Here is a 19,638-nt window from a genome sequence, read left to right as displayed (position 1 = left end):
TTAAACCATGCATTCAAATTGAATTTCGATTGCACTATTATCTTTCTTATGATAAGAACTTCAAAATAATACCATACTTACATATGTTTGCACGTATTTTTTAAAAAAATATTTTTTAAGTGCTAAATAATTATTTTCGGCTACTGAGAACAAATATTTTAACAACATGAATAAATAATTATTTTATATGAAAAAAACTAAACATAACGAATAAATAATAATATACAACAAATAAAATATTAAACATCACGAACATTTGATTGTATAGGATAAATAATAAAAAATAAATATCGCGAACAAATGATTCAGCATCATCGAATAATTCAGTCTACAATAGGAACAAATAATTTGGAATTATGGACAAATTAATTACATACGGATGAATAATTTTACATGAAGAATTAAAAGTATATATGCGTACTAAATGAGTCCGTATGGAAAATAAATTAGTCAGCTATTTTCACCACAGTATACACACGTAAAGCATATATGCTTTAGGAGAAAAGGTTTTAACCACACATGCGATGTATAATTATTCTATAAGAGTGAACAAAACATATTCACATACAAATAAATCAAATTAAAATAAAATATTTTGAGAAAAGTATTCCAAATAAGAAAAAAAATCAGATAAAATTAGAAATTATGTTTTGGAATAATAACCATATTTATGTATGGAAGAATTATAAGAAAAAGGAAATTTTAAAATTAGAAGGAAAAAATAGAATATAAAAATTAAAAATATCTATATAGTTATGAAAGGACAAAAAATAAGAATACAAAATAAATATAGAAAAAAGAAAAAAAAGTTATGAGGGCTCAAAAAGAAAAAGAGGAAGGAAGGAGAATGAAGTTTATTAGCGGATTGAGTCAAAAAAAACCTAAATAGAAAAGATAAGAAATATGAACTAAATAAAAAATAGTGAAATAAGAAAGAAAATAATGAAATATTTCACGGTAGTTCATCAACAGAAAAATATTTCACGACAAACAAGGTAATATACAACGATAAAATAAAAGAAAGGAAAACAAAAGGAAGAGAGGAGAAAAGAGAAAGAAAAAGAAAAGAAAGAATAGAAAAAATAAAAAATAAAACACAAGATAAAAATGAAATGAAAGAAAAAAATAAAATAAAAAGATATTTGTTGCTACTCGGCTTCCAGTACAGGAAATAACAGCAACGCATATAGCGTGGTTTAGCTAGCGCGTCACACGGAATTCGAATTCCTATGTTGGGCTAATTAAACCCCCGACGACTTGTTTGTACTGTGGTTGGACTTTTGGGCTGAAATTAATTGTTGGGCTGAATTAAAACTAAGCCATTCTAAATAATATCCTTCAGATGATGTAGAATTTGTAGCATATGTGATACGTAGCCTCCAGGCATTTTCTAATTGTCAGCAGGCAATTTAACCCTTTTTGGAAGACCCTGATGGGTGAATGTCTGTGACCAGCGAGTAGTGGGAAGAACAAGGTGAGAGTTGTCCTGCTCCTACAGAAGGGAATAGTGAAATGATGTCTGAATGATGTGTGAAAGTCATACTACCTACACAAATGCTCTGAACAGTTACTATCCGAGCCGTCCATCCAACCTCCCGTCAGATCCGCTCGGTCTGCAGCAACCAGTTATTTATCGTTTCCCTCACCTGCCCCAAAAGCAATACCGTATCTCTAAGTTGTACATACGGTGGCCCCCCTCTTCTCTCTCTCTCTCCTTCTCTTTTCATCCCTTCCCTTCCCCTCGGCTGTATGTTGTAGTCAGCTCGCTTTCAGCCATGGCAAACCTTCCTTCGAATCCCCCATTTTCGGCTGCACTTCAGGTCAGATTCGTGCTGCTCCCCTGCGAAGGAAGGTTGCTTGATTCAATGAAGGTAGCTAAATCAGAAGTATAATGCATTCCGAAAGGTGAGTTCCTTGCGCCATTTCAAATATGTTTCCTTCTAATGGCCGCCATGTTAATCCTCTAGTTATCCTGCTTGTCGTCTCTTTCGCACTGTGTTACATTATATTAGTATTTGAAGTTTGCCCTCTTGTCATTATTGGTGTTGCAGTTAGCAGAAAACGCGGAATTAACAGTTTTGTTACCCACTTGGATCTACACCAAAATGTTTATTTTTCCATATCTTTCTATATTGACAGTTATGTTCAATGCAGTTTATGGCAGCACCGCAGATGAGCCTGCAAATTTGTCTATGGAGAATAATAAATTTCCATCTTCAGCAGGTATTGAACACAAATCTCTTTGTCATCTTAGTGCATACCTTTTTTCTTTTAGAAATATATGAATGCTAAACTGAAATTCATGTGATATTTTAACACTGAGTAGGGGTATTTGGATCATTTCAAGATTTTCTTAATTCTTTTACTCCAACAATGCATAGTGCAGCTTGTTTTGGAACATATATAAACTATTAACAGTCAAACTTGCAACGCTAATGGTTTCCATGCTAGCATGTTGAGGTCAGGTCAGTATAATTACATTGCACAAGCAGCCTTGTCATTCAAGTTTAGTCAGTGTTGAGCAGTATACATTTCCTCAGTCAGATGTTACATCTATAAAATGGTCTGTATGTGGTAGTGCATAGTATGGATTTCTCATAGTTATCCTACACCAACTCAATTAATTAGCCATAGCTTGGAATCATATGTTCACCAATAGGCTCATTCAGTCTAGCTATCTGTATGAAGTACATTTTTTCCAATTCTGGGCACATCCTGATTTTTGGACTCAGTCCTTGGTACGCAGCAACCTTTTTTTCTTAACTCATACACATGAGACTGATTGCTAAGCCGGAATATTTGGTTTGACATTGACATTTTGGTGTGGTAATTACAATCAAATGGTCGTAACGTTCTAGTTTGTTAGGCACATAGATTCTTTTCAATTTTGGTTCTTTTCTTCACCAATAAGTCTTTCCTGCAAGGTGCAAGCTTGTCTTCCCTGTTCTTAGATTACTTTCTAGTTGTCAGCGCATATCTCAAGAATGAAAACATTTCAACCTCTCTTTTGCGCAAATCGGCTTTATTTTGTAGTCTCTTGCTGAGCTTACACATAATGCATCTCTCTTTTGGTCTTAATGCATTCCCATCCTGTTTTAATGATTAGGCCATGGCAATAGGTTGGGAATTTTGTTTTACTCCTTATACACATCAGCATAGATCATGTGTTTTTTATCAAATGCACCACAATGAAATGAGTAGTAGATGCAATACCTTATGTGAGCTTGTTATGACTGTATTTGATCTTGTTAAATGTGCTTCCATAGTGCAGACTTTCATGCATTATAAGCTTGTACCTTTCTTTTCGCTATGATCAGTTCAATGCTTTGCCTCCTGCTATTAACAATTTTGTTTCAGTATCGTGCAGAATTTTGTGATGTGGTACTGGCACCATTGTTTCACACATTTTGTAGTATTACCAGAACATTTCGATTAGTACTAGCTCTTGATGTTGGCTTTCAGTTCAGTGTCGACTTGGATGAACAAAAGAAGATCAAGGCTCTAGTAGGAGAAATAGAAGCAAGTACAACTGTTATCTGGTATATAATATGGGGTAGCTTTGGACTAGTGAGAGAAACAGAAGCCATTACAACATTTTCAGTTCAATGTCGAGTTTCCTATGCCTTGTATCTGTGGAATAATACCTAGGAACTTCGTATTGCTGCACATGCTGTGTAGATAATTGATCAGTTATCCTCATTGGTGCATAATCTGTGTTGTAAAAGCATCCCTTTTATCTTGCTTTTCGTGCGATCCTAATTTTCGTGGTGATTGCTTTGTATTGTGCTGCGCAGGAGTACAAGACTACAAGCTCGTTTGAATTAGTACCTATAAAGTTGTACCACCCAACTATATTTTTTGTTCTAGTTCACATTGCATATAGTGAAAGGTTTCATACTTTTTGGCGGTCCAAAATAAAAGGTATAGAACCTTTCGGTCAAGATTTATATATGTAAAATCAAAATTCATATACGTGAAGCAAAAAATAAAGATGCAAGTTCTCCTATCCATAACCTGAGCGTATACTTTTGACATGATCATGATTAGGGACATAACAGCCCCAAATAAGATGCTCGAAAAGTTCCAACGGCATATAAGGTGTACATAAAAAGTACCAAAGACAAGGAGTAGGGCGGGTTTGTGACACAGCACATGCCCGTTGACCCGATCGACCACAGCCATTTCTTGCTTCGAGTTAAAGGACACAACATACCTGCAACACTACAGTGCATATACTAGCTTGGTAAATGTAGTAAGCCTTACAAAGTAGTACTGACAAAAATGTGCCCAATGAAAATGCTGCCAACTGAGAACCAAGTTTTTCGACATTTAATGCACCCATATTTTGGTAAAAATACCTTTTCCTCTATCATCAGTCCCATAAGTAACAAAATCAATTCAGTAGAACTTGACCAAGAACAGCTATCTGCATGTAAGTAGATGAAAAGTAAACAAGTCATTTGATTGATAAATGACTCTAGGACATCAAGACATGATCCAGCATAATAGAAAGCAATCACCACGAAAATTAGGATCAGACAAAAAGCAAGATAAAAGGGATGCTTTTAAATCACAGATTATGCACCAATGAGGATGAATACTAGCTTGTTTTAAAAGCATCCCTTTTATGCAGCTGCGCGGAAGGAGTACCACCCAACGGTAATGGTTTCCATGCTAGTTTGCTCAGCAATGACCCCAGTGTTGCTTTCGTTTGTACTCCTGACACAACCGAGAAACATGAATCCTACCAAAACAGTCAAATCTATCATATAGATGAGTCTGGTTATATCAGCTCTGATTCATCTGTCTACGACGTTGTATCCGACGATGAGAATTACACTGTTGAACAAAATAACGTTGAAGAGCTTTGGTGAGTCTTTTTTTTTTCCAAATAATGTGTATTGCTTCGTTAGTTATTTAAGTATCTTGTGGAAGTAGAATGCCTTATAAATTTTTTTTAAATATAACCTTCAAAGATCTTGCGACACTGTTGTTGGTACTGATTCTAATGAAAAAGAAGCAAAAACAATGAAGAAATTGAAGAACATGATCATGGATACAATGATTCAGGACCTGTGGTTAGGTGTTCAGATTCTAATGTAGGTGCGGAGACAGAAGAACGCCCTTGTATCAAGGGCAATCCATTCATGCATGTCATGACCCAGCTAATTGCAGGAGACAACAACCCAGCAGCTCGGAAGAGGAGGTCAGTTTTTCATTTGAATTAACTTCAACACATAGAATTAACAAGACTTGACAGAACTACTTTATTTTATAAAATTAATTAAAATGCTAAACGGCAATAAACTCATCTCTGTCAAAATCTTTATCAAACCGCTATTACAGAATGCTTCCACTCCTTTCTTTTTAATTGACATACAATTTATTTCATGAATTTTGATCCAATGTGCAGAAAATAACTCTGAAGGCATCCACAGTGGAACCTCCAAATCAGGTGGTGTTCTTGCACTTGCAGCAAGCAGCAGGAAGTTTTGCATTGCTGTGCCTGCACCTGATCAGCATGGCTTGTAAGTTGCCCTGACGATTTCTTTGACTGATCTGAGCTTACCATTCAGTACTACAGCTCTGATGTTTGGAACGTGGCTTGTTTTCAGGAGAGGCTGATACAAATGGTGAATCAAGTGGCAATATTTTGGTGGCTGGAAGGCCTAATGCTAGTTTTACTGTCTCTGGACCTTCCGAGGACTCCATTTTTTTTTTACTGATTTGTAGCTGTTCTAAAGGAAGGGTTCTTTTGTATGTCTGGTTACTTGTTTGTAGATAGGTAGATGTTCATTGGCTAGTTCCCAGTGGATGTTATTTTGGCTTGGAACTAGAAGTTGCTTTGCTGGTGGAGAAAACATTGTTCGATTGAATGTCACTGCTAAAATGTTTTCTTTACGTAAACCTGGAAATATGAATATCTTGCAAGAGCGTGCATCTGCATTGTTTGGAAATAAAAGGGGAGTTGGAAAGGATAATAGAGATCTCAACAAAGGGAGCAGGGGTGTGTACGGCGGTGAGGCGCCGGAGTTCACTGTCCAAGAGCTCGGCGGAGTGATTGGACGAGAAGCTAGCCGGATTCGATGTCCCAGAGGTCGCTGGAGTGAGTGCACGAGATCGAAGGAATCGGTGAAGATATCAATGGATCCTCTGCTGGCGAGCTCGCTGGAGTGGCAGCAACAGCTCGTCGGAGGTGCGGCGGCGGTAATGGCGAGGGGGCGGAGACCGAGGATATGGTTCGAGAGGCTGGGGAGGGGAAGGGGGAGACGGGAGACAGAGAGTACAGATGCATGGGACCCGCATTGAATCTATACAATGAAAATAAAAGAAATACGACTTGAATGCAGTGGAGAGAGAGCTTGTGGGACGGATGCAGAGAGCAAGATGAACGGTCCAGATAGACACCACTCAGAACGTACATTCGGCAATGCATTTTCGTTCTGAAACTTGGGACTTCAGAGAGAGCGCCGTGGAAGGGAAGAACAATACCGTCCAAAGTTCAGGGTTTCAATACCTTGCATTGACAACTTTGTTTGGTGCTGCTTGTCCCTGTTACTGTCGAGTATTGTGCTCGGCTACTCGCTCTTTCATGTCTTACAAAGGTACATTTTCCCTGTGTCCGTGCCATTCTGGTCTTCTGGAAGATGGCCTCGCGCTCTGCCAAGATGTAGGTGCAAAGTGTGGTGTGTCGTTGGCATCAAAGCTGGCTTCTTTTCTTCGGATTTCACTTCCCCAACGGCCTGGAACCTCGATATTTTTCACATGCAGAATCCCCACAGTAGAGGACTAGTGGAGGCATTATATTATAGGATAGATGATCCGTCCTAGCTTCTACGATCTTTGTTTCTGCTGCTTGGACATGTTTCGAGCTGTCCGTGTGCATTGAGCTATATATTTCTTTTTGGAGGAATAAGCTAAGCTCTCTTACTCCTCCAATGCTTAGATCTAACCAGAGCCCAAAGATAGCAAGGCACATATAAAAGGAAAAAAGAAAATTTCTGCCCCGTTGCAGATGAATACATCTCATCGCTAGGCCACTTTTGACAGTTACCTATCTTTTATGTATAGTATCGTTTGCTATGAAGTTTTTTTTTTAAAAAAAAAGATTTGCTATGAAGTTGTTGACTACAGATTTTGAGAATGTTCTAAGTTTGAAAAAGCCAGCACTCAGCACTGCGCAGAAGTTCATGGTCATCCACAGTCAGCAAAAGAAAGCATACGGATTACTTATAGGAGCATCGCATAACTTTTATGGACGCTTGTATCGGAAGTTTCAAAAAACTTGTTTCCGTCTGAATCGCAAATGTACAGAGGTGGAGCCTTTTTCTCTCGCGGTTGGTCGACCAATATTTTTTTAAAAAATAGAATTCTAAACCCCAACCATATAAGATGGTTTAAATCTGTGCACAAGGAGATTCGAACCGTGGCTGCTAACTCCACTCTACAATAAGCTAGCCAAACTAGACTTGAGTCCGTGGATCGTGACTCGATGACTCTGAACTGCAGTACTGATCCGTAGCCATTCCAAGTCAGATATTGTCTGATCAGGAATAAAACATGGTCATTTCTTCTCTGAATGAGCAGGCAAGTTTTAGAAGGCCACGTGATGGATGAATATTACGTGACTGACTCGCACCGATTCGACCAGCGAGTAATGGGAAGAACAAGTTGAGAGTTGCCCTACTCCTAGAGAAGGGTAAGGTGAAATGATGTCGTCTGAATAGTGCCCGACTGCCTGGAGAATATTTTGGTGGTTGGGGGTGGATCCCTGAATCAGCTTGTCCAGGATTGCATTCTGCATATTCTCCCTTCTTTTACCCTTGCCTCTCTACCTAGTTCTCTGCTAGGTTCCCGAATTCAGCTGATCAGATTCTTTTTCACCCCTTGCCACGAACTCAAGGTACCGCCAGCTCCTGATATAGCGCCTTCTTTCTGAGTACTGTATGCTAATTATGATCTCTGAAAATTCAGAGAGCTGAGAGGCCAATGGGTAGGAAGAACCATACCGTTGGAAGCTCAGGCTCTCGAAATCCTATACAGAGAGCTCAGCTTCCTCTGCTTGTAGCCCCTTGTTAACGTGGCGTAGTCTATCTCTCATGTTTTACTTGCAAAGGTGATGTTTCGCCTTCACGCCGCTCTGCCTCTGCAAGATGGCCTCTCTGGCTCTTGCACGACACAGGTGCAAGTGCGCATCAAAGTTCAAAGTAGATTTGTTTTTTTTTTCAGATTTCATTCACCTAACGGCCTGGAATCTCGATCTTTTTCAGATGCAGAATCCCCAATCCCATGGTGGAGGGCTGGAGTGGAGGCAATCATTGGTGATTTTGAAGGCACTGCCGCCATGCGTGATCCATTGCGTTTTCGATGTTCCATCGGGTGAGCCGTTTCATCCCGTGCCGCTGTCGCAGTCCCTTTCTTCCCCGATCAGACCCAGCAAGCCAAGGTATCTTTGTGGATCCGGCTCTTGTGCTACTGCTGTTTAAGCTATCGCGACTATCGCAGGACACTGTCGCTTGTTGGCGGTGGTGGCCGTGGCAACTTTGCTGCCGAAATGCGGCGGAGACGAGCCCTTTTACCTGGACTCCACTGCTGCTGTAGCCTGTAGCAGTGGTTTTCTCGGTCAGCTCTGCCCACTCGTAGCACGCTTGTGACAGGTTGCCACGCTGCGCATTTCAACTCAGCTGGAGCTAGCACCACTATTTGTCTGCCCCAGACCAAGCCTATCCAACGAGTAGGCAAGGTGAGGTTCTTGTGCTAGTGCTTGTACTACACGAGAAAAGAGCAGCAAGAGTAGAATCTTGTAGTGCTATGTCCACACGAATCGGCCTGGCAAGCCTTTGGAGGGTACGTAGATCGCCCGCTCGAGCTCGATGTTGCAGTTCTCATCTAGGAGACGCCCTCGCAGGATGCTTGGCAACCCCGACGGTTCCGGGGATACAGACACTGGGTGTCCCCGGTACGGCGTGGCTTCCCGCGAGCGCTCAGTCCCACCACGATCAGGTGGAGCCGCCGGTCGCGCCCCAGAGCCGGTTGCGGCTGGAACCGGACCGACTGCAGCGATCGCATTAGGACGGACGCGCCCCGGCGCACTGCGGGCACGCGTACGGGGACCCCTCTCGCGCGCCCGTCGTCTGCCGCGCGCGCTGGGTGGAAGCTCAGGCCCTGCACGGCCGCACGGCGCTGCGCGCTGCCGTGCCGTGGTCCTGGAAGCAGGGGTACGGCAATGATTAGGGGCGCTCCGCCGTAGCCGCCGCGGCGCGCACGAGGTTGGCGGCGTCCGCCTCCACTCCCCCACCGCGCACCGCACCCACGGGGCTCGGATTGTCTCGGCTGCGACGCGGCCCTGGTGTTGCCGTGTTGGGCGCGCACGCATCGGGCTCGCTTTCGGCAGCCGCGGGCCGTACCGGGCGTTCCTACTACTGATCGGTTCACGGGCTCCATGCTGGCCGAGGAAATGGGATGTCGACACGAACGATCAGAAAATCACAGATGTGGTGTCTTTTGGTGCCAACGATCCGTGTCCTTTCCCCCTTTTCTTTGCAGTTCTTTTGCTTTTGCATGATGATGATGATTACCGAGAAGGAGTATTAAAGAAGCTGCGCGTCCAGATCCCAGCCTCGATCTCGAGTCTCAAGTTTTAAAAGGGAAAGGAAACCGTTAGAGCATGGCGGCCGATCCTCCCTAATTGGAGAATGCAAGTACGGCACGAGACGACACCAAGTGCAAGGGGGGGAGTACAGTGGGCTCGGTTGGCTACGAGGTCTGGTTGGCCGGTACAGGTACAGTGCTGGCCAGCCACCTGCCCAGTCGTAGCACGCGTGCTCGGTGGCTTTGCCTCCGGCGCGCGGACGTGATGCTGGACAGGCCTGGCAGGTTTAGCGCTGACCTGCCGCGCCGGATGTCCGGATGCTGGCTGATTAGGGATGTCAATGGGTACCCGTTACCCGTTACCCGACGGGTAAAAATACCATTAGGGTATGGGTATGGAAAAATTTTAAATCCATAGGTATAAAAATGGGTATGAAGTTGTACCCAATGGGTACGATGGGTATGGGTACGGGGACCAGGTACCCATACCCATTTACCCATCCACCTATTTATTTTTAGCCCACATGTTAATTTAGCCTAACAAGCCCAACAAATAAAAAAAACTGACCCAACAAGCCCGAATATAAAAAGAAAAACTAAACCCTAACCCTCACTCCCCTAATCCCTGACCAACCCAACCCCTGCGGGCCTGCCCCCTGGCGGCTGGCGGCTGGCGTTGTGCCCTCGCCTGTCGCCGCCCTCGCCTTGCCGCCCAGCGCCGCCTACCGCCCAGCGGCCGCCGCCCTCGCCGCCCAGCGCCGCCCGCCGCCCGCGCCGCCCAGCGCCCAGCGGCCGCCGCCCTGCGCCACCCTTGCCGCCCGCGCCGCCCCGCGCCCAGCGGCCGCCGCCCTCGCCGCCCGCCACCCTCGCTGCCCTTGACCTCGCTCCCCGCTGCCCTTACCGCGCCCGCGGCGCCGCAGCCCATGGATTTGAACCTTGAGAACAGTGATGCCGTGGATTCAAGCAATTCGCATATTCGATTCGACGAGGATTACAGCCACAGGTAGTAGCCTTCAACTTAATATCTTCTTTGTTATTGTCTAACCTATCTAACACCATCATTCGCGTAGTCTCACACTAACACCTGGGAACGCGAACCTGAACCAACCACCACCTACAACTGACAATCTTGCTGTTGTACCATCAACTGGTGATGGTGGTAGACCTCATCCCATTGCATCTGCATGTAGACCACCTCCACCTCCAGTTGGTACAGGTTTTACGATGTATGTTTCGTTATAATTTGTATTCTGCATTCATGTGTTATTCATGTGTTAGTATTTCAGTTGGAAACTTATTAGTTTCAAATTTCAGTTTCACCACGACGGAGAGTAGTAGCCTTCCTGAATCACATGAGCCTATCCAAGTTGATGATGAAGGCACCGATGAAGATGTAGAGGCTGCAGATGAGAATTGCAGAAAAGCAAAGAGGAAACGTACTTCTGTTGTTTGGAAGGAGTTTAAAGAGGTAGAAGTTCGAGGTGTATCAATGGCCCAATGTACCTACTGTAAAAAAAAATTGAGTGCTAAAGGAGGTAGTGGAACAAACCATCTCCATGCCCATCTGAGGACATGCACCATGAGGAAGATCAAGTTGGGTGGGCTGAAAACAAACAAGACCTTAACACAATCGTCTCTAAGGATGAAATCTGAAGGAGGAAAAATGTCTATAGAACACTACACATTTGATCAAGATGTAGCTAGAAAAGCCCTTGCTTCTATGATTGTACTCCATGAATATCCTTTGTATCTTGTTGATTACATTGGCTTTAGAAGATTTGTAAGTGCACTACAGCCATTGTTCAAGATGGTGACTAGGAACACTATTAGGTAAGAACAGCCATTCTTTGTTTTTAATTAGTCACAACTTACTTTATTTCTTGTTTATGCATTATTTGACTCTTTATACTGCTAATATAGGAAGGATATAATGGATGCATACAAGGAGAAAAAAAGAAAGGCATTGCAATATATGATTGGAGCAAAATCAAGAGTGGCTATTACTACAGATATGTGGACATCTGATAACCAAAGAAGAGGTTATATGGCTATCACAGCTCATTTTATTGACGATTCTTGGACTTTAAGAAAAATCATTATAAGGTGATTGCATATCTGAATTCAATTCTTTAGTTCAATCAAATTCAAATAATTATGAGGCGATTGCATAACTGAATTGCATTTTTTGATGGGAACAAGCAGGTTCATATATGTTCCTGCTCCACATACTGCTGAAGTGATTTGTGAGCAACTATATGAAGCTTTGGTGGAATGGAATCTTGATGAGAAGATCTCAACTGTCACTCTAGACAATTGCACTACAAATGATGCGGTAATTCCTAATCTTATTAGGAATATTGGTGCGACTAAACTTTTGTTGGAGGGAAAGCTATTTCATATGCGTTGTGCTGCCCATATTCTAAACTTAATAGTAAAGGATGGTTTAGAGGTAATACAGCCTGCTATTGCCAAAATTCGTGAAAGTATTGCTTTTTGGACAGCTACACCTAAAAGAGTAGAAAAATTTGAGGAAATTGCCAAGTACCTTAGAGTTTCTATGGAACATAAGTTAGCTCTTGATTGCAAAATAAGGTGGAATTCTACATACCAAATGCTAAGTATTGCTCTTCCTTATGAGGCTGTTTTTAATCGTGCAACACGTGTTGAGAAACTTTATAATTGTGCTCCAAGTAGAGAAGAATGGTGTCGGTACATACAGACAGGGGTACCTCCTGCTATGGTGTCCAGGCCCTTGGCGTCTCATAATCCATAATCTCCCCCTCGCCTTCTGGGTGACGAGGCACATTACCCGGGCCTGACAGCTGGGACCACGGTCTCCGGACCCTCCCGGAGCTCTAGGAGGTCCGGGGCCTCTGCGCACCCAGGAGGGCAGGAGGGCTCACGGGTTGCCCCCGCGGACCCGGACTCCCCAGGGGGTCCGGGGCCGCTACGTGTGAAGGCCGGACCATCACGGGCCAGACTGCTACAACCGGCCTCGGAGGGCCCGGACCCCCATCCCCCCGGGGAAGGGGACTGGTGCCGCCATGTGCCGTCCTATAGAGGGAGCGGGGCTGGCCCTGCCACGTGCCTGCGGCTGAAGGCCCTTCGCGGGTCTCCAACCCACCTACCAGCATTTAATGCGGTAGCTGGGCCGGGCGCGCCCAAGTCAAAAAGAGCGGCCTGCCGCTGACACACGGGGCAGGTAGGCTGACACCACGGTAAGCCTGCCTAATCTGAAGGCGGCGCGTCGTATCACCGTGCACAGTGCGCGGACTGTGTACAGTCCCGTCACGGCGCTGCGCGCGTGATGATGGTCTGTAATAGGCAAAGCCAAGGCGTGCGCTGTAACAGTGCACACGCAACGGGTCAGCGCTGCTTCACCGCCTGACGGGAGGTCCCATCCTAACAGTGACAGCACGGCTTCACTGTTATGCAGCGCTGACGCCGGACACTGTACAAGACAAGGCTGTACACGGCCATATCCTGGCTAAAGATACGCACATCAACTTCTCGATCGAGAAGACTACGGAGAGGAGGTGGAGATGAAGATCTCCACATCTCCCATAGAACAGCTCCTGTTGGCCGGGCCCACCTGTCGGGGCCCCACTCAGTGTAAGCACTTCCCTTGAACTATAAAAGGGAGAGTGCACTCGTTAGAGGATAGGTTCCAACACCCAAGGCTCAGACACACAAGCTTATGCTGCTTTCCATTCAAGCTCACGCAGCCAATACAACTCACAAGTGGACGTAGGGTGTTACGCTCCGGCGGCCCGAACCACTCTAAAATCTTCGTGTCCCTCCTGTGTTCATCTGTCCATCGATCGAGCGCTCCTAAGTCTCCTCCAAACCCATCCTTAACTAGGATTAGGCGGGTGCATTCCGCCACCCGGCTGGAGATTTCCTCCGACAAATGGGCTTTTGCTAGAGATGTGGTTCAAAGGCTCAAGATATTCAATGATATAACGGCTGTTTTTTCTGGAACTAACTATGTCACTACAAATGCTCAACTCCTCAAAATTTGTGAGGCTAAGATGAAAATTAAGGATTGGTCCTCTTGTGGCCATTCCATTATAGAAAGCATATCAGAAAAGATGATTCAGAAGTTTGATAAGTATTGGAAGGATATTCATGGACCAATGGGTATAGCCACTATTCTTGATCCTCTTTTTAAAACTGATTATCTTCTTGGTTTCTTTGAGATATTTTTTTTGAACCTACTGAAATGTGTATGGATAGAGTTCATGAAGTTAAAAACACACTATATGAGTTGATGAGTGAGTATCAAGTGGAAGAGGATCAAGATCTAGGTAACACAGAATCAGCAACTCCTCCACTTGATAATTCTGGATTTTGTCCTCAATTAGTGCTCGTGTTGCAATAAGACGGCCAACAGTTATGAGAGCTAATTGTGAGCTACAAAGGTACTTAGAGGATGAGTTGATTCCAGTTGAAACAGAGAATTTTCAGATCCTTGATTGGTGGAAGGTGGCTGGAACAAGGTATCCTACACTGAGGAAGGTAGCATGTGATATATTTGCTATTCCAGTTAGCACTGTTGCTTCTGAATCCGCCTTTAGCACTAGTGGTAGAATTCTTAGTGAGCACCGCAGCCGGCTTACTCCAGACATATTGGAGGCGCTCATGTGTTCTCAAGCTTGGCTGCGAAACAAGTATCAAGATATAATTTATTCTTCAATTTTGTAAAGACTCTTCTATTCAACTTTCAATTTTATTGTCTTATTACCTTTTGTAGATATTGAGAATGGTGAAAGATCTAAATTATTTTGGACTTGGCTTCAAGAGATCCAGGACAAAGTTGAGGTGATGTTCTATAAGATCAAACATCAATTAAGGATTAATAGTTTATCACCAACTTGCTTATGTTTATTTTGCTCCTTTTGTAGGGACTTACACTTTGCTGACGGAGAGGGACAATCAACATTCAGCAATTTTCCTTTTTGCTCAATTAATATTGTTGTTGTTGGTATCGACACTAGACATGTGGACATGTTTGTATTGATAAATTCGTATGATTTAAGACTTGCTAGTTGCTACAATATGTATACTATTACTCGCTGTTGTTGAATTATTTGCTGTCGTTGAAAGTTAAATTTGGCGGGTATGGAATATCCATGGGTACCCGTTACCCAGATGGGTAAGGGTATGGGTAGGTTTTCTACCCGCAACAGGGTATGGGTACGAATATGGGTATAAGTTTTTCCATATGGGTATGGGTTTAGTTTAGTGGTACCCATCGATTTTATACCCGTTGACATCCCTATGGCTGACGTTTGGAGGACGCGCGGGATTCGGCCGCCGGCCGCCCGCCCGCCCGTTGCCCCTTGGGGGCGGCGAAAAAGGGCGGCCTGTCGGTCGATGGTCGGCGGCAGCGCAGCGCGGCAGAAAAGCCGTCGTCGGTCTGTGGCAGCGTACGTCTTTCTGACGACGACGCAACGTGGACATCATCCCTGAGGCCCTGACGGATCTAATCGACGCCGCTCGCTCGCTCGCCCCATTTCCGTCTCCTCTCCTCTTCCTCACTGTACATGTCTCGACTCGGGAGCAGTAGCGCCTGCAGGAAAAACCTGTACGTGCTAGCAGCCAGCTAGCAGCAGCACCAGCAACCAGGTGCGGGACGGCGTGCCACGGACCAACCAGCCCAGAGTGCCACGCGCCGCACGGATTGCAAGTTACAGCGGCATCAACGCATCGTGATCGCTGGCTGTTGACAATCCACGTGTATGTCATCCTGATGGATTGAAGCAATTGACAAAGCGCTGTGATGTGCTTCTATTCCACACTACTCCCCATCTATTTTAACTTTGTCGAAGTCTAACTTCTCCATTCTCCGTCTTTGGAAGTTTATAGAGAAAAAACATCTACATTTTAAATTTCGTTAAATTCACCATTAATTACGATTGTGTTAAATTTATTTGGTATTGTAAATAAAAATATGTTTGGTTAAACTTAGATAATTTTGATCTCTAAAAAACTATAATTTTGATCTCTAAAAAACTAAGTAGAAAATGTAATTCAGAACAGATGCAGTATCTATCCCGGGCCAACCCCCTCAGAAAGGGAACCATCCTTTCCAAAAGCACCCATACAAAATCCAATTAAAACAAAAGCGAGCAATTCCATGATATCTAGTGCCATACTTCCCTTTGCTTTGCCTTTGCACGATGATGATTAGCAAGGAAAGTACGTAATCGAAGAAGCCGCGCATTCAGAACCCAACCTACATGTCAGAAGAGAGAAATTAAAAAAGGAGACGACGACGAAGAAGAGGAGGTGAGGTGAGCCTCCGGCTCCGGTCAGCGAGAAGCTGAAGAAACCGTTACGGCATGGCCTTTCAAATCGTACGATCGACGATGGGGGCCACGGCGCGGAAGCGACGAGAGAGCTCGCGGGGCCAGGGCCGCCGGCCCGCCGCCGTTTCGACTTGTTACGACTCGTTCCATGACTCCTCTCCTCCCGTCGAGGTCACGTGGCGGCGGCGGAGGCGGCTTGACGTGGGAACGGGCTAGCGCCGCCACGCAAGCGCCCGCGGTTTTTCCCGCGGCGGCGACGGGCATGCGGTTTGCGTTTGCCGCAGCAGGAGACGCGACGGCGACGAGTGACGGTAGAGACAGGACGGAGGGGTCGGCTGCAACTGCAATTATAACTGTTCACTGAACCTGTCTTTCTGGTCCATTCGACTGAGTAAAACTCGAAATAGCCTTTTTTTTCTGCTTGTCGCCCCCAAAATTTCAGAAAAGAAGAAAAAAAGGCAGCGAACAACTTGGCCATAAAGAAAGGAACAGGAGGCGATGTTTCTGGTCCAGGAGAAATTCATTTTTGGCTGAGAGACAACGGCCGCAGAGGATGATTGGTGAGCACTTGAGTAGGTTGCTGTTAAATACCTGCAGGCATGCCATAACGGGAAACGCATGGATGCATTGGACGACACAGTCGCATTGCAGGATCTTGTTTGGGGTCATGCATATGCATGGACGTGCGGCGTAACGGAGACGAACGATCAAATAAAGACGAGACGAGGCCTGTAACATTTCTGATGAGTGATTTCACCACCCTTTACAGTTACAGCAAGAACCAACCATGTAACCCAGCCTGAAGCTATCACTAACACGTGGGGCCCTGCCTGCTAAGCCTTGCATGTACAGACTAATCTCATTTCCGTATTTTTTTTACGGTTTCACCTCCTCATATACGATTATACACTGACAAGTACAGCGGTAGGACCAAAGGAGGAGGAGGAACGAGCTGCCGGTGCAGAAGCTTCCCCCCTCCGGCCAGGCCTTGCGGCCATGGCGCACTGCGGTGAGAGGCGGCCGCCGTTTCAGCTGGCGAACTGGTTCTGCAGCAGCTTGCCGGCGGAGCAGGTGCAGTTCGCGCGGCCGTCGTTCAGCACCTGGGACGAACGAGAGACCACCATGAGCAAATCGAAGTTCCGAGCTACTGTATCTCTTAAGCTAATCAAGAATGCAGATGCCAACAGGAACACGGCCTGAATTGACTTGTTTCGGAGGATGTATTTGGATAAGCCTTATCAAAGTTACCCCTGCCGTCAACCAGAGGGCAAATCTGCTTGACTGAAGCATCCTGATAGCTCAGGGCGACCCGGCGACCCAATCGTGCGTGCATTCAAGTTACTGTCAACAGTCGTGGCTTGAAAAGAACGGTTTTCGGATGGGGGCATATACCTTGACCTGCTTCTGAAGATCCTTGATGTAGTCCACGGCCAGATCCAACATGTCGGCAGTGTTGGTTTGCTGCAGTCACGAACAAAAACCAAACATTTCATCTTGCACTGTTGCATTGCATCAACCGGGGGAGGAAAGGAAAAAAAAGGCTTGGCAGTTCACTGTTCTATGGATCTTTCTTGGGGTTTGGGGAACTTTGGTTCGGTTTGGTTACCTTTTCCATGTTGGGCACGAGCTCCTGCAGCTTCCGTATCCGCTCGCTGATCTTCGTCCTCCTCACCTGACAACGACAGCGACATGAATCTCTTTCCAAGCTTTCTTTTCTGGAAAAACCAAGCGAGAACTGGAAGGGAGTTGCAGCCAGGAGTGCTGCTGGGCACACGCACCCGCTCGGCGATGCTGCGGGGGTGGGTGGCGCACCCGCGCTTGGCGCGGATCTTGCAGGGGACGGCGTCCTGGAACTGCAGGAACTTCTCGATCGCCGCCATCTCCGCCGAGGACTGCTTCCCGACGCCGTTGCTGCCGCCGGGTAGGCTGAGCTGCGGCGCCAGCGGCTGCTGCCGCTGCCCGTTCTGCGGCGCCGGGCCGGAGTCGCGGGGGCGCTTCGCGCCGGACGACGTCGGGGACTGCTCGTCCGTCCAGGAGCCGGACGAGCCGCCCATCGGGTACCCCGGGATGCCGCTGTACCCGCGCGCCGCGCCGTTGTTGCCAGCCGCCTCGGGGCTGCTGCCGCCGTCGAGCTCCTCGCTGCCCACCTCGGAGATCTGCGACATCACGGAGCCCTGGCGGGACGAGAAGCTCAGCTGCCCCTTGAGCCGCGCGTCACTGACGACGCCGTTCCTGAACCCGCCGGCCATGCCCGCCCGGAGCATGTTCCCGTACCCTGCGCGCCGCGGCGGCGCATTGATTGCTCACGATCAGTTCCAGAAACGGAAAGCTAGGCGCCTAGCTCATGATTGGAATGCTACTACTTCTGGAGAGACCAACGAAAGGTACAGGGCGAAGCAGGAGGCAGAAGCACCAATTACCGCTGTCCATGTTCAGATGGTTCAGGAAGCCGGCGGGGGAGCTGCTCTGACGGAGCAGGCTGCTGCCGCCGGCGCCAGCAGCGGCGCCGTGCTCCGTTCCGCCGGAGCTGACGTTGCGGTACAGCCCCTCCATAGCGGACATCTGCTGCTGCGACTGGTACATGAGCTGCTGCTGTGAGGCGGCCATGGACGCGGCGTCCTCCATGAAGTGGGCGGCCGCGGTGGGGCAGGTAGGCTTGCAGTCCGGGATCTCGGCGTGGTGCCCGGCGAGAAAGCGGGCGAGGACGTTGTCCGCGGCGACGTGCTCCGGGCAGTGCCCTGCCGCGCCGGCCGCCGCCGCCGCCCCGGAAAAGTCCTGATCCCCGCACATCACCTCGCCGAGTAGCGTGCTCGGCGCCGACCTGTACCGCAGCAGACCCGGGGAGCTCATCTGCGGCGGCGGCGGCGGCGGCGTCCTGGTCGGCTGCGGCTGGGCTGCTGGCAGGTTGAGGTCCTTGGGCACCGGCGAGCCGTACATCACCCACCCCGCCTCCCACTTGCAATCAATCCCACCTCTCTCACCTCCCGACACTAGTCGCTAGCCTCCGTCTCCCCACCAGTACAATTCGCCTAACTCGGAGGAGCACGGCGCTATCGGACTGACCGTGGAGACTGGAGAGCGCGGACGGTGAACGCCGAACGGTGAAACCGATCGAGCGGGAGGAGGGAGAAGGGAAGCGAAGCAGAGGGATCAGGGCGTGCGTCGGGGACTGTAGATAAGAGGAGTTCGCTAGCTGAGCTGAGCTGTGTTTGACTGGGGAGGCGTGCGGGTGTGGCAGTTTAACATGTGGGAATGAGCGCCCGGCGCAATTTATAACGGCGGAAGTTACCGGAAGGAAGCGCAGCGCCCTCGTGGCCGGGGCACTCGTCGTCGACGCGGCCGTGCTGCCCATGCGGGGAGGGGAACCTTGGCGACGCAACGCTGCCATGGCCACCGCAGCGCAGTGCTCTTTATTAATTCTCTTCCAGTGCTCCTTCCCTCAGCTGCGAGAGGGCTCATTAATACCTGTGCTTACTGCGGATCTAGCTGTCTAAACCTTCATCTCCGTTATAAAAAGAGTAAAATATGCGACTGGTTCTCAAACTTATCTCGTAGTATAGATCCTCAAATTTTTAAAATACATATTTAGATTCATAAATTTACTAATTATATCATTGAAGTTTAAATTATTATTTTAAGTTATAAAATAGAAGTATTTATACCGATGTGGAACTTACGTGTGGATCCTAAGTTTATTTTTTGAATTTTTACGCTTAACTCTTATATTTTCAAATTT

General features: G+C 46.7%; 2 protein-coding genes across 3 annotated transcripts; one reads left to right on the top strand and one right to left on the bottom strand.

The window, feature by feature from the left end:
• Nucleotides 1-11,311: 11,311 nt before the first annotated feature.
• LOC112881141 (zinc finger BED domain-containing protein RICESLEEPER 2-like) lies at nucleotides 11,312-14,513 on the top strand. Its single transcript, XM_025945837.1, has 7 exons — nucleotides 11,312-11,421; nucleotides 11,512-11,694; nucleotides 11,794-11,923; nucleotides 11,975-12,132; nucleotides 13,956-14,236; nucleotides 14,345-14,412; nucleotides 14,496-14,513. The coding sequence occupies exons 1-7, from the start codon at nucleotides 11,312-11,314 to the stop codon at nucleotides 14,511-14,513; spliced, it is 948 nt and encodes a 315-aa protein (XP_025801622.1).
• Nucleotides 14,514-16,609: 2,096 nt separating this feature from the next.
• On the bottom strand, nucleotides 16,610-19,374 carry LOC112882558 (transcription factor bHLH130-like). Of its 2 annotated transcripts, XM_025947641.1 has the most exons (6): nucleotides 19,192-19,374; nucleotides 18,323-19,071; nucleotides 17,681-18,177; nucleotides 17,509-17,574; nucleotides 17,295-17,363; nucleotides 16,610-17,002 (listed from the first exon to the last, which is right to left on the bottom strand). In XM_025947641.1, the coding sequence occupies exons 2-6, from the start codon at nucleotides 18,837-18,839 to the stop codon at nucleotides 16,931-16,933; spliced, it is 1,221 nt and encodes a 406-aa protein (XP_025803426.1). In that variant the 5' UTR covers nucleotides 18,840-19,071; nucleotides 19,192-19,374; the 3' UTR covers nucleotides 16,610-16,930. The 2 variants fall into 2 exon arrangements, with proteins under 2 accessions (XP_025803426.1, XP_025803424.1); XM_025947639.1 differs by lacking the exon at nucleotides 19,192-19,374 and having other exon boundaries at nucleotides 18,323-19,159.
• Between the last annotated feature and the right edge of the window lie 264 nt (nucleotides 19,375-19,638).

This window comes from Panicum hallii, chromosome 2 (genome assembly GCF_002211085.1).
Source record: "Panicum hallii strain FIL2 chromosome 2, PHallii_v3.1, whole genome shotgun sequence".
Classification (NCBI taxonomy): domain Eukaryota; kingdom Viridiplantae; phylum Streptophyta; class Magnoliopsida; order Poales; family Poaceae; genus Panicum; species Panicum hallii.
Note: the sequence above shows the minus strand (reverse complement) of the source record. Positions and strands in the feature narration are given on the sequence as shown.

Coding starts and splice junctions, on each gene's coding strand:
- LOC112882558 (XM_025947641.1), bottom strand. CDS start 18,839: ATGTACGGCTCGCCGGTGCCCAAGGACCTCAACCTGCCAGCAGCCCAG. Junction 18,178..18,322: donor CCATCTGAACATGGACAGCG/GTAATTGGTGCT, acceptor CGCGGCGCGCAG/GGTACGGGAACATGCTCCGG. Junction 17,575..17,680: donor CCCGCAGCATCGCCGAGCGG/GTGCGTGTGCCC, acceptor TGTCGTTGTCAG/GTGAGGAGGACGAAGATCAG.
- LOC112881141 (XM_025945837.1), top strand. CDS start 11,312: ATGATTGTACTCCATGAATATCCTTTGTATCTTGTTGATTACATTGGC. Junction 11,695..11,793: donor TTAAGAAAAATCATTATAAG/GTGATTGCATAT, acceptor GGGAACAAGCAG/GTTCATATATGTTCCTGCTC. Junction 11,924..11,974: donor ATTGCACTACAAATGATGCG/GTAATTCCTAAT, acceptor CTTTTGTTGGAG/GGAAAGCTATTTCATATGCG.